We start from the raw sequence: 14,517 nt of genomic DNA on the forward strand, positions 1-14,517 counted from the left end.
ATCTGCCCCTGCCCCCGCCTCGACGTAAAGAGACGTAAGCGACGCCGCCTCTTAGCTCCGAAGCTCTTGCCTCTAGACCGACAATTTTTTGGAGCTGGAAGTGAACCGGATTCCGGAGCTAAGACGCGGCGCCTCTGCGGTGTGAACAGGAAAAAACTGTACTTTTCAGGCTCCAGCTCCGAGCCGGAGCTGATAAACGCGTTGGTGTGAAAGGGGCATATGAAACGTCAAGCTACTCCACAGCACCCCCAAAAGAAAATATCTGGCGCCGCCACTGTGGGCTAAGCCCCTAATGTTTCCATGTCCAGGAAACGCCCCTGCTCTCACCTCATTATTTTACTAGTATCTTTGTACTATCAGCTACTCAAACAAAACAATACAAATGCACAAAAGACAATAAAAGAAAAACTTGATGAGCTGAACCATTCAGGCCTATGTTGTTAATGTTGTTATTTAAGTCAACATCTAAATAAATCATAGTCTAACCACACAACCACAAGCTGCTTTTGACTGAATTAAGAATTCAACAGGGAATAAGATGTTGGCTGTTTATTTATTTTGTTCAATAAAAACGACTAAGAAAACGTATGAAGTTGTCTATATGGATATGTAGCTACTAGGGGTGTAACGGTACACGTACCCGTACCGAAATTATTCGGTACGGGCCCTTCGGTTCGGTACAGGTGTGTACCGAAGTGTACCGAACGAATATAACGTTAAACGTAAAAAATTGAGAACGTGAACAACTTTTTGGAAGTAATCTCAGGTGCTGCGTCGCAGCATTCAGAGTAATTTGGTCACATTGGGTTCAACGCGTCATAGAGCGAGCAAGTCATTTCATTGGATGAGAGGCATACTATGAGAGCTGGTCAGAGGGATGCGTTCAAATGTAGTCAGTAATTTGAGGAACTGTCGAAAATTAATGGCGAACGCAGATAAAGTTGAGCTCGAAAATCCTCCAGCATCATTGAAGTCTCCGGTTTGGGAACATTTTGGTTTCGCAGTTACGTACAAGGATGAAGGACAAAGACAGGTGGACCGAACCAAAGCTGTTTGTCGGCATTGTTCAATTAATATTGGTTACGCGGCTGACAATACATCAAACTTGCACACTCATTTGAAAAGGCATCACCCGAACGTGAATATCACCGGTACCAAAAGAAAAAAGACTGAAGTGCAAACCCAACTCCCGCTAGCATTTAAGCCTCCACCACTCGCAAAAAAATCAGACCGAGCCAAAGCTATTACAAACGCCAAATATCCTTATGTTGCCATGTTAGCAAAGCGCTACCTGGCTGTATCTGCTACCTCTGTCCCTAGCGAGAGGGTGTTCTCCACAGCAGGAGACATTGTTAGTGCCAGCAGATCTGCCCTTTCGGCAAGCAATGTGGACAAGTTAATTTTTCTTTAAAAAAAACATGAAAATACAATGACAAGCAAGTCATAATGTCAAACTGGCTGCTTAGGTACTAGTACAGTACAGTTCAAATACAGATTATTTCAGTTCATCGAAAAGCTGCACCTTAATGTTTATTTTATTATATTTTGTATTTATTTGAGTGAATATTCACAGTTTAATAATAATTAAAAACCCAAAACTAATAGTTTATGTTTTGTGAGTACTAGTAGCCTACAGTAAAGTTCAAATACAGATTATTTCAGTTCATCGAAATGTTGCACCTTAATGTTTATTTTATTTTGTATTTATTTGAGTGAATACATTATTCACAGTTTAATAATAATTTAAAAAATATATATATATATGTTTTGTTCTGTGAAAAAAAATTCTGCTGTACCGAAAACGTACCGAACCGAACCGTGACCAAAAAACCGAGGTACGTACCGAACCGAAATGTTTGTGAACCGTTACACCCCTAGTAGCTACCAATAGACCACTGTTCATTTTTATAAACTGTGAATGCTATCAAGATGCATTAAGGTGATTCTCTTATATACTCAGTCCTTACAGAAACAAGGTCGGCACATTACATATCCCATGATGCAACTTCAAGTAGGTGATCCAGAGCAATTAAGGTAACATATTTGACATACATGTTAAGGTGATTTGAAGCTTTCTAAAGACGACCCCTGGACATGATTACACTTGTTTTGCATCAGCAGAAATGTAATTTAATGTCTTCAACACAACACTAAAGGAGTCACACATTTGAAGGTGAAATGTCTCAGACTCAGTGAGCATTGCAGACCCAAACGGTCCTGCAGAACAGCCTCCCTGCGTCTGATGGGAACGCGGTGTTCTGTCATTACAGGAGCTCTTTGTGACTCAACCATTTCACATGCAAATGCCCTGCCTCTCATTTCTTTGATTCAGCTCTCCATGTTAGCTGTGGGTTACACCATGTGAACACGAGGAGCTTTTCAGGTGTAATTGCCTTTCAGGGCTAATTGTCCCGGGCTTTTTGTTGCTCTTAGAAGCACCTGTGCGTGGATCAAAGCATTTGCTGTGTGTGTCAGCTTTGTTTCAAGTGGGTGTCCTTACAGCACATTGTCAAGTAATTGCCTCTCCAGAAATGTCTATGGCCACTGTTGGAAAAAGAGCTCACCTTTCATTAGAGAAGAGCATTTGTATGGCTAAGTTAGTAAAGATCAAGGTTTGGTAACAGCGTAATCATCGCAGGAGATGGAAAATTAATGTTAGAATGAGGATTAAAAACTACAAGTATTGACGTATATCAGATTATTATGTGCAGGACATTTCACACTAACTTCATTGCATTTGAAAGGTCAACCGTTCATTTTTACATAATGAGACCTTGTTCCATCTTCTTCTGCTTGACTTCTGACCTTTTGTGTTACAATCACTCTTCGGAACATAAGGCCTAAAGGAGAGAAAACAAGAGGAGTAATGTTTATTTGTTGAGTTTAGCATTTCAAAAAATAAAGTTGAACAACCAAGAATAAAGTCAAAACACTGTTTAACTTTGAATATGAAAAGAGGTGCTGCAGCACAGGCAGTATGAGAAAAATAAAGAGCTTTTTGAACATTAAAACATGGAGACATGTCACAGTAGAGACACTACATACTGATATGAAACTGACATTTAGCATAATAAGGCCCCTTTAAAAGTTCAATATTTATTCTCGACATTTCAAATTTTCTTGAAAAGTGTTTAAACTTTTCACAACATTTTAATTTAATTCTCAATCAATCTAAAACGTCCCCCTTTCTGACTAATGCAATAATTGCCTACTGACAGTTACACTTTTTTTAAATCTTTTTTTTTATTCTTGAAATACGGAACAAAGTATTTGTTGCATGGCCCTTATACTATTCTTCAACCTTCAGCATTTCCATCCTAAATCTTTATAATTCAATAAATATCTCAGGTCAGAGGTCACATCTGCGTTGTTGTGTAATTGGATACTTCCAGAACTCGCTGCCAGGTCAATTTGCCGTCCAATAAAGCTCTCTCTTCAAAGCAGGTCGTGATATTTGCAGAGCGTCGGTCAAAGCGCTGCATGTCCTGCCCTCATCAGTGATATCAAAGAAGCATCTGCACATCATAAGGATACAAATAGACCAACAGCAGAACAGATGTCCAATAAAAATGGAAATGAAAGATGACAATATCAAAAGCAAATATTAAAACTTTAATATTATTGTGGGGTTTTCTGATAATTGTACACAGCTTGTAAATCTTTGGAAGACATCTTATACCAACTGTGAAACAACGGAGAAAATACATTTGAAAAAACATTTTATTCACCAAATATTGAAGGTTAAATGGCTGCAAAATACTGAAAACTTGAATTGTAAAGAGACATTATGATCTAATAAAGCAAACCCAGAAGTGTCTACATGCAATGTGCATCAAAATGGTTGGAGGGGAGGGGTCTAACAGCATGGGGTAGAGGTATAAATGCACCCTGAATACAGATAGGGCGATCAGAATTACACTGTATCTGTCTTTTCAGCTAAAGAAGAAAAACAGCTGTTTTGATTGAAGATTTACGGGACCAAAAACATTTCTTCCTGACTGAGAAATGGAAAACTGGAAGCTATGGCTGGTTGTTGTGACTTTTTGTGCTCTGCTGAAGACCTATCAGGCGCTGTCCTCCAGTGAGGGAGAGGAGAGAGAATTATCTCCAGACTGGCAGGTGAGCGTCCGTTTTGGGCAGAGAGAGATAATCAAATATATTATTTTTTTTTAAATGTCTGATTGAATGCTCTGTGGTTAATGATAATTTGGGGATTTTTTACAAACCAAAAATATGTATCCAGTCCGCTCTTTAATTATTTTTCTGCAATAATAAATGTTTCTGGTAGGATGAGTCTCTGGAGGAAAGTCTGATCAGTCTGATGAAAAAATCCAAAGCTCTGCGCTTCCACGGACTCATGGGGAAACGCTCAGGTGGCCTCTCTACTCATCTCTTATTTAAACACATATTACATATTTTCTTTTCTCTATAGAGAGTGCATATGTCTGTGGAAATTAGATTAATTAAGATATACTGATTTAATGATCCCAAATGAGGACATTGTTCTGTCACAGCAGCGTGTTAAAAAGGCATACATAGAATAAAACAAGAAATAAATAGAATACAAATTATATAGTAACAGTAAATGTATACATCTGAGCAGTATTGAGTATCTAAAGAATGCATAATATAAAATATACATAAATAATATACAAAACAAGTTAGTGTACTCTATAATAGAACAATCTACTACTAAAAAAGATAAATAAATATAGTATTCTATATACAATATGCAAATTAATTAATACAAATTAAGGTGAGGTATTTAGAGCACACTATCTGTACATCGTTTATGCTTTAAAATATGAAAACATGATTATAAAAAACATTGATAATCTTTTCTTTTTTTTTTTAACTATTCCTCAGATCCAAAGAAGCCTTTTAAAGTAAATAGACGTAAGTAGCTTGATGTCACTTTCAGGTTGTTTGTTGTGACAGCATTATTATATCTCTAACATGAAATGGGTCATTGTAAATTGAGTCTCTTCCTCCTCACACTGACAGGAAACAAAGGAGAGGCGTTTGTGGGTCTGATGGGAAGAAGCGTTTCCAGTGGCGGTGAGCAAAGAAAACTCCAACAAAACAAAGTGTAGCTCATTTCAAAATATCAAAGCAGCTTTATTGATATTAAAAATATCAAATTGCTAATACACATGTAACAGCTAGATTCAAAGTACAAGGCAAATACTGTCCCACTGAAATGAAGATGTTTTATTACAGAGTCTTTAAAAAGAATATTTCCTGCAACCACAGCCTTCGATGTCTCAGAGAAACCACGCAAGCAAGGTATGATCGTATAAAAACCTGAGGTGTCTTATTTCTATGTGCATTCTTGCAGTGGCGCCATTTTCTTTTTATTCTGAGCAAATTAAAAATATCTATAATTCATTTTTTCCATTATTTGGCAGGTTCATCGGAGGAATGGGTCCACATCTTGTATTGATGGAGCTTTAAGAAATAAGTGTACGTTATAATGATCTATACAATTTTACATCAACCAAAGAAGAGTCACGATACGTCTCACACTCCGCTGACGTTTTCAAATCATGCCGACACTTATTGTATTAATCCCAAACAGAAACCATCTTTAAATGCACATTTCCTGAATGAAATAAAAAAATAACAGCCTGTAAACGCTGGTAAATACATTTTTTTTTGCATGAGAAAAGCAAAAACATTCACGTCACACCGGATCATTTATCATTAACATTCAAAGCTTAGATGTACGCAGTTGTAAAAAGAAACAGGAAAGGACATTCTCTGTTGTAGTTAGTTGATTGAATTTGGAACGTAGGGTGCTTCAAATCTAAAGTTAAAAAGTTTAAAAAACAAAGTAACATGAAAGGATGACCACTGGTCTTTATTGACAGTTTGGAGGTCGAGGCTACTTGTGGCTGGTGAGGCTGGAGGTGAATTCATTCCGTAGCCAGAGGGTCTTTAGTGCTCATGTCCCTTTGGGGGGGGTCCACTTCAGAGAGCTGGGGTCGATGGTTTTGTTGCTGTTGCCTCGCTTGATCTCCTTCGCTCTCCACTCATCTATCAGGTCCTGAGAGGGGGAGGAAAGGAACAACTGGGCTGTCAAATATATACGGATTCAAATGAAATGAATTTAATAGGGGGGAAAACATTAGATATCAAATATTTGTGATCACTTTAATAGCAGTGTCTTGTAATTTAGGGGACAATATTTACTGAATATTTCAAAACAGATAAAGGTTAGACTCCCGTCTTTCCTTTTAAAATATTTGTTTGACTGGAAGAAAATGTTGATTTTAAGATTGAACTTTTCAGCCAGATATGAGAGTTGTCCCAACATGATATAGGTTTTAACATTTAGAATTTATTTTTGGGATTTAAGCCTTTGCAGATCATTACCATGCACAAAAACCTAGAGGAAAGGGACAACCCCAAAAAGCATTATCGGGCTCCTTAACGAGAGATAATAAACTAAAATATAAAGGGTCAACGGGCCGACATCTTACCTGTCGCTTCAACACCAAGTGCTTTCCTTTCCAATACTTCAGCATCTGGAGAGACTGCAGCGTGCTCACAATGTCCACCGGATTCACTGCCGTCTCCTGACTGATCTCTGCATCAATAAATATTACAACGGTGAAAATCATGTGTGTGTACTTTGTCTCTTCCTGTGGTTATAGATCTTTCACAACCTACAAACAGAGTGTTCATTATCCTCACAGCAGTAAAGTGGTATTGTTTGACTTCTGTGTTTTCACTCACCTTTGATGGAGATCTCTTTGCCCTGGAAGTTGTACATGTATCTGAGCAACACTTCCTTCCAGTAACTACGGTAACTGATGAGGCCCAGGTCAGACAGGGGTCTCTCAGGTGAGCCCACCCTCTCCTCCACTTTAGACAGCAGGTAGCCTGAAAGAAGGAGGAGAGTCAGGAAGAGCAGCCGTTTGCATTTATGTAAAGAAGACTAGCAGTTTGAAAATAGACCATAATAATAAGGCTGTATGCAAGTGATGACTTCTGATCTCTGTGGGGGAAACTTCTGAAGCAATTGGAGTCAGGACTCAGAGAGACACGAGGAGAGCTGGAGCTTTGATGGCAAACACTGACGGTTTATTTGGAGCTTCGGCCGGAGAATTCACAAGACATGTCACGGGCCACGGTTTGACCACACGGTTGAGATGCCACAATCAATTCTGAAGACCCCTCCTGTAGCTCCAGGTTTTAACTAGTTCAGAGTGTAATAATCAACATTCTTCAATAGATAGACTAAACAGCTGAGGACACTGAATCACATTACATGTTACTTGTTAGACGCTTTTTATCCAAAGCGACTTTGGGGTGAAGTGTCTTGCCAAGGAACACAACGACATGCTGACTGCAGTGGGGTTTGAACCTGTGACCCCCTGATCCGAACACCAAGGCTGAAATCCACTGCGCCACACGCCTCAATCACAGTTGTTGTCGCTTATGGCTCGGGGTCATCTCCACCCCGAGAAGGATGTGTTCCAGGTGTCCCACAACAATAACTATCTCTGACAGAGAGTTGCCCGGTCATCAACTGACAACATCAACAATATGCTAGGGCAGCCCCTCCTTATGGGAGATAGCGGCTGCTCAAGGTTGGTCAGCTGCGTCAGAGGGCGAAGGAGGACATGCAGGGCAAATTATCCCCCAACAATCTTTATCTGCAACTATGCTTGAAGCATGATAAACGCGTAGAAAACATTTTCTTTTTGAAAACACATAAATCCCATAAAATCACAACAAAACAGTCTCATACAAGTTTATGCACAGCCCTGGATAAATATTACTCAAAGGCTATATTACAAATATTCTACATTCTATGAATTAAGCAAAATGTAATTTAAGAGGATGTACTTTTTTCCTTTAAACGCCTTAATCTTTTAGTTTAATTTGTTTTGGTGCACTTGAATTAAATCAGTGGATGCTTACTGAAGTCGATGAGCATCTTTCCAAAGCCCTGCCTCATGTACTGTGGCATCGTCAGGATACAGGAGACGTTGTAGTTCAGGAATGAGTTCTTCTCCTGGTGATACAAAAACATTCCAGTTGGTAATGTGTACAAAAATATATAAAACATTTTGTTCACACAGAATAAATCTTATTTTCACACTTACTTTGGAAAAGTATCCCACCAGATGGCAGCCGGTGTTGTCGGCTTCGGTCATGACGTAGAAGAGAAACGGCTCCACATCGTAGTAAAGCGTTTTGTGGTCCAAGAACAGTTTGGCAAGTAAACACAGGTTCTGGCAGTAGATCTGAGGAGGAAAAGCTACTAATTAGTATTAAATCACTGTCTGAAGTGCTTGCTTTTCAGGTGTGTGTGTAACCAGTCTTCAAGTTTCTATACTACCAGAGGGAATGAAGATTTTAAAGTCCTACCTTATTCTTTTTGCCATCGACTTCAAACACAGATATTCCTCCTTTTCTGTACACCTCGTCTCCTGGAGGATGCTTCCACACACACTTGGCCTGAAAGGACACATAATAAAACACACATTAGCATCATTTCCTAAGACTTAGATATTATAAACACAGACATTATATATAAAATACATAATCCAGTGTTAAATAAAGCATGATGATACATTAAATAGAAATTCTAAATTATAGACGATCCAATTCATGTGAAGCTGTTTTACTTGTATCAGGGTTCACCAATGATTTTCAATGACTTTTCCATGACCAAAAAAATGACTCTCACTGAAAATGGTTTATTTGAACATGGAACAGGAAAATAAGGTCTGAAACATGTCGTGCCTATCTAAAACAAATCCAATAGTAGGCTTACTAGCTTCTACAGGCTAAAGCAACTAAAATCTCTCACCAGCAAAATACCTCGTCAGTTAAATGCCATTTTACGTTTCATTACGATACAGTATTTATTATCATTATAGTATTACTATTTCGTCGATTAGATCAAATATAAATTATGTTTTATGCAACTTTAGTTACATTTCCATGACTTTTCCAAAAACCTTGGGAAAAATATTGTTTTCCATAACTTTTCCAGGGCCTGGAATTAGTATTTTGAATTTCCATGACTTTTCCAGGTTTTTAATGACCGTAGGAACCCTGTTGTATTAATATGAACTATAAATGAGTCGGTCATCTATTAAGACATATGATATATGTCCTAAAGACACAACAGAATCAAACATCCAGTGGAAATCACCATGGCAGTGAAACATTAATTGACCCTCACCATGTGTCTCCTGAGAATGGTCTGGCTCTTCATGTACTTGAGGCAGAATTCGCAGACGTAGAGGCGGCCCAGGCGTGCGTACTCCTCGGGATACGGGGAGTGGTACCAGGTGTCCAGCTCGTAGCGGCCGAACAGGATGGTCTTTATCATGTTGCTGCCCTCCGTGATCTGACCCTGGATACGCAGCTTCTCCTGCAGGAGGGATAGAGAAGGTGTTACTGCTGATCTTAGCATCAACAGTTGTGATACACACATAGTTTCCATTTCAAAATGTCACACATTTATAGACTTCTTTAAAAAAAATACCATATTTGTGAATCTAAGTTCAAGGGATACTGTTACAAGACTAGAGTTATTTTGCATATGGTTTGTAATTAGCTCTCTTTGCCCATTTGAAATCCTTAGCGAACCAGGCTTCATTTGTGGAATTGTAAACCCAGCCCTCTGAAAAATTGCATTTACCCACAGCAGTCTGGGAAACCAAATACTTTTCCATGCTTATCCAGACCTGAGAATAACTAAAAATCCGATTCCCTAGTTTCCCATACCGAGCAGGAAACCTGAATACAGTTATTTAATAGATAATAATGGTAATATAAAACAGCCCCTTACCAGATCTTCAGATGCGCGGGCCTGGGCTTTTCTGAAGAGCTCCAGGTCATATTCACTGGTGATGTTCTCCAGCAGAGGCTCTCTGGTGTTGCTGTGTGTCTGTCGGTGTTCCTGTGGACCAGACATTAAAATGAATAAAGATCAAATGATATATATCAAACATATAAATAGCCCAGCAGGTGTGAAAGAGCCACATGGAGTGAGAGTCAAAGTGAGAAACGGCATGTTTGAGAGCCAGCAATGTACCATGTGTTTTTCTTTCTGCTCTTTCTGAAGGCCAGAGTTTCGGCCCTTCCTCATCTCAGCCACCTGCTCCTTGTATTTGCTCTGTTTGGATGTTGGTGTCTGAAAAGATAGAAATACATTTCCTTTCATGGTAATACAAAATGTGCACAATAACAACTCAATGTGTAATTTGTTATCTCTGCAAACAATCAAGAAGAACATTCATATGATACATGTAGAAGAAAACGTGATTAATGCTAATGCTAATCATAGCAAAAAGAGGCTACCTGGTGGCGAGTAGCATGACGCGAGTTGTTTTCTTCCTGCCCCTTCAGCTCATCCTCTTGTTTCTCGCGGCTGATAGCTTTCACCTGTAATGAAGAGTAAGATTAATCTCTTGTGTGAAATAGCTTCTTGTGTTTTGCTAAGCCTTATCAATGTATTGGAAGTTAATGCTCGGTTAACTGTTTGTTATTAACCATAAGTCTAACTACCATAAAAATCAAATGTAAAACACAGTAAAACAATGCTGTTTTTTTATCAAGTAAAAAAAAAAGAAAACAGAAAAAATTGGCCAGCCAAGGAAACCATAGCTAACAGAAATACAACATACACATTATACCAAGACAAGTGTTGGCCAACTTTATCTATAGCTTATGATAGTAAACAAGCAACTGCAATAACATATCGTCATCTCACCTTGCATTCATCAGCAGAGAGATTGTGGTAAAGAGGACAACCTGACACAGCAAAATGACGCTCATGTTTCCCTGTGAGGTGACCTGGATACATTGAGAAAAGGAAATATATTTCAATTAATAAAATGACATTATGATAGTACATGATGTCACGGAATAACCTTGTTTACACTTTTTAAAAGGGCAGGGATTTTACCGAGTGAATTGCATCCTGGCGTGGGGCATTTCATGTTGAAGTTGTATGTCTCGTGACAGCGGCGGCGCTTGGGTCGATGGGAGAGGTCTTTATCCGAGTCTCGGCTGGCCTGATCTTTGGCCTGGTTCTCATCATGTGAGGCGTTGGGGCTGGAGATGTCCAGCTCCGATTCAGAAGAGGGGGCATTTCCTGTGGGCGTCAACGGTGGGGATTCATCATGGTCTGCAGCTCGCTTCAAGTCTGGAGTGTCTAAAGCAAAAGGAGTGAAAACAAGACGTAAAGAAAACAGCTATGATGAAGTATACTGTTAAAATTGTATATTGTATTTAAAAGGATGTTGGCCAACCTTGAGAGCTTTGGCTAAGGCGAGTAGAGGCTCGGGTGAGGCGCTGTCTCTTGGAAAGGTTTCCGTCGCTTTCTGAACTATTGGTCTGTTCTCTTTCAGCGGAGGAGTCAGAGTCTTCAGTTCCATCTGACCCACTTCCAACCATATGTCTCTATCAGGGGAGGATACAATGAGAGGCATCCTTTACATGGTATAACATCATGGACAAAACATTTGTTGTTTCTTAATACAAAATATTATTTTAAAATATAGGAAAACGGGATGTATGTGTAGAAATTGCCGTTAAAGGTTTGACCCATTTTTGTAAGAATCCAGTTTGTTAAATCCAGCAAACATGTTTTACATTTCTGCTCCACACCACCTCTTTATAAATCAGCACAGCATCCACTTTGAATAACGTACATGTCATAGTTAACTGAACTCACTTTCTCAAATGATTATATTTTGTGTAAATATTGTCTTTTCTTTTAAAAGGAGCCCACAAACAGGTGCTAGCTCGCTGCTAGCTGGTCTTGCTTTAGGCTAAACAGCTGTTACTAACGTTTGCGGCCGACTAATTATTATATTCTACTACAAATGGCATTTGACACGTTTTCTTATTACAACTAGTCAAATAATGTACAATTTGCTGGTAATAGTAGCGGCTACACGACACAACATAGCCTGGTTAGCACTCCAGAAACCTAGCATTGTTGTTAGCTTTACGTGTCATGTTAGCTTAGTTCTCTCCAACGGCTAATAGACTGTGGCACCAAACTGCTGGAGCAAATCGTGCATTTTTAGGATGTAGTGCTCACTAGAGCTTCCCTTTCTCTGACTATACACATATTATTTATATAATACGAGTTATTGTTGTCTTATGGTAAATTCGGCCGTGATCTAACCAAAATAAAGCATCGTTTTATTAAGAAAATACCCAAAGTAAAGTTTTAGCTATGGTTTAGCTATTTGTTGCCGTCCATCAAAGTGTACCTTCAGTTATCTTCCTTTAAAGTTAACTAAACATGTTGACAAAAGCAAAACATAACAACTAATAGAGTTGAAATGCAATGAGTTTGGTAAAAGCTGTTTGACTAACTTAATGTGAACAAAACGTGTGTTGGTTTGGCATTTAAAATGGGGGAATAATTGATTGGAATATGGTGGAGCATCCGGACTGAAGCAAAAATATAAACAAAAATGGAAAACAAAACAGAACTAAAAAAGGTTAAAATATATACAAGATGACCGTGAAAGATACAAATCTGTCTGACAAATAAACACTATGAAGGGCCAAATTACAGATAACAATATTTAAAAGTAGGATATTCTTTACATTTAGCTTCCTTTGAAGTAAACTGAACATGTTGACAAAAGACAAATACGACAAAAAATACAGTTCGAAATCAAAATGTTGGTTAAATCAGTTTGATGAACTGAATGTGTACTTAACGTTTGCTGTTTTAGCATTTTAAATGGTCGAATAATGAGAACTAGCTAAGCTAATGCTAATAATGCTAATATCCCTCTTACCTGTCGTCTACGTGGCATTTTCCACCTGATGAGCAATATTTCCCGTGAGTTTGTAGTGTCAATTGGCAAAATATCCCAAACTTAAGATATGGGGATGAAAGGAAACTCTTTATTGATTTGTTTCCAGGCAGAAGTTTGTATGTACACAGCGTTGGGTCTATCGCGCCATAGACAGAACGGAGGCTTGCATTTCCGGTGCTGAGGTTGATCCGCCGCACCGGCAGGGGGCGACACGTTCCGGTAGTTTCCATGGTAATAGTGTAAATTATGAAAGCCTCAGTCAGGATTTTTTTACCAAGTGTTATTATTGCTCTTGGGGCATGACATTTTTTATTTGAACTTATTTTTTTTTTAATCTAGTTTTTTCAAAGAGATTGTTATATGTCCACTCAGGTATGCGTTCAGGGTTTGAACTGAAGAGATGTACATTTTTGAAAAAATGATAAATAAAGATGTGCAAACTTAAAATTACATTATAATAACATAAGTATATTGATTTACGGCCCAAAAAGATATTGCAGATGAAGTATTTCCAAGAATAATGAAGGGCCCAGGGGCCAATTTGAGGCCCCACGCACAGTTATTTGATGAGTGCTAGTGGAGCCTCGCAGCGGCGAAACCGTGCCGCGCCACCCTAATTGCGCAGATGAGGCCCCCCTCCGCAAGGTGTGGCCCCCTCCACAAGGTTTGAAAGCGATGAAAGCAGTTAATAAAATAATATCCAGGGAATGCATGCAGAGCTGTCATTGGCTGAGATAAGTCCGGCCGTGCGTCACACCCGTGGAGGACCCATCAGTGTATCCTCGATTATAGCTCCTCCAGCGTGCCAAAAAACATTTCCGGGTCACTACCGGAGTACCGAGGATTCGAGGAGGGGAAATTGGGGAAATAAGAAAGGCCCCCGGACTTGTATCGGAGCAGCGGAGGAGTGATGAGGTATAGAGATCTGAGTCCAGTGGGCTGCTTGTGTTTCTGTTCATCAGGACATCATGACCAGCAGATCCTGTGTGAACTATAGGTGTGAACGCACTACGTTAGTCAGTGGACGTCCGACAATATGCACACTAACTTATTTTGCAGCTATAGGCTATACTTTGGTTTAAATTGCGTGAATAAACTCTAGAGAGCTAAAGTTAATTACATTCATCCAATGTCAGAAGGATTACCTTTTAACAAACGTTGTAATGCTTTTCTTTCATTTCAATTTGAGTAAAACATTGAAGATATAACATTGTATTGTTTTCTTTTTACACTGACTCAGATATTACATTACATCGCATTTAGCTGACGCTTTTATCCAAAGCGACTTACAATAAGTACATTCGACCAAGAAGACACAACCTTGAAGAAAACAGAATCATATAAGTACATCAGGTTTCATAGAGCCAAACATTTCAAGTGCTACTCAACTGGCTTTAGATAAGCCAGTCCTTTATAAGTATATAAGTGCTTTGTTAATAATGATATCGCTCGAAGTGGAGTCGAAAGAGATGAGTTTTCAGTCTGCGCCGGAAGGTGTGTAAGCTTTCTGCTGTCCTGATGTCAATGGGGAGCTCATTCCACCATCTTGGAGCCAGGATAGCAAACCCACGTGTTTTTGCTGATGGGAACTTGGGTCCCCCTCGCAGCGAGGGTGCAGCGAGTCGTTTGGCTGATGCAGAGCGTAGTGCACGCACTGGGGTGTACGGTTTAACCATGTCCTGGATAGATATAATGAAAAGACTAC

The 14,517-nt window shown here is 39.1% G+C and overlaps 1 protein-coding gene across 1 annotated transcript; it reads right to left on the reverse strand.

Annotated features, from left to right (window-relative positions):
- Positions 1-5,094: 5,094 nt before the first annotated feature.
- On the reverse strand, positions 5,095-13,013 carry kat7b (K(lysine) acetyltransferase 7b). Its single transcript, XM_034214845.1, has 14 exons — positions 12,792-13,013; positions 11,280-11,430; positions 10,934-11,182; positions 10,739-10,821; positions 10,327-10,410; positions 10,061-10,159; positions 9,815-9,925; positions 9,203-9,394; positions 8,380-8,469; positions 8,115-8,255; positions 7,930-8,023; positions 6,739-6,885; positions 6,483-6,589; positions 5,095-6,046 (listed from the first exon to the last, which is right to left on the reverse strand). Exons 1-14 carry the CDS (start codon positions 12,807-12,809, stop codon positions 5,945-5,947), a joined length of 1,668 nt encoding a protein of 555 aa, XP_034070736.1. The 5' UTR covers positions 12,810-13,013; the 3' UTR covers positions 5,095-5,944.
- Positions 13,014-14,517: the final 1,504 nt, after the last annotated feature.

Source organism: Gymnodraco acuticeps, unplaced genomic scaffold, assembly GCF_902827175.1.
Source record: "Gymnodraco acuticeps unplaced genomic scaffold, fGymAcu1.1, whole genome shotgun sequence".
NCBI lineage: Eukaryota > Metazoa > Chordata > Actinopteri > Perciformes > Bathydraconidae > Gymnodraco > Gymnodraco acuticeps.

Coding starts and splice junctions, on each gene's coding strand:
- kat7b (XM_034214845.1), bottom strand. Junction 10,411..10,738: donor TCTCTGCTGATGAATGCAAG/GTGAGATGACGA, acceptor TCTTCATTACAG/GTGAAAGCTATCAGCCGCGA. Junction 9,395..9,814: donor CCCGCGCATCTGAAGATCTG/GTAAGGGGCTGT, acceptor TCCCTCCTGCAG/GAGAAGCTGCGTATCCAGGG.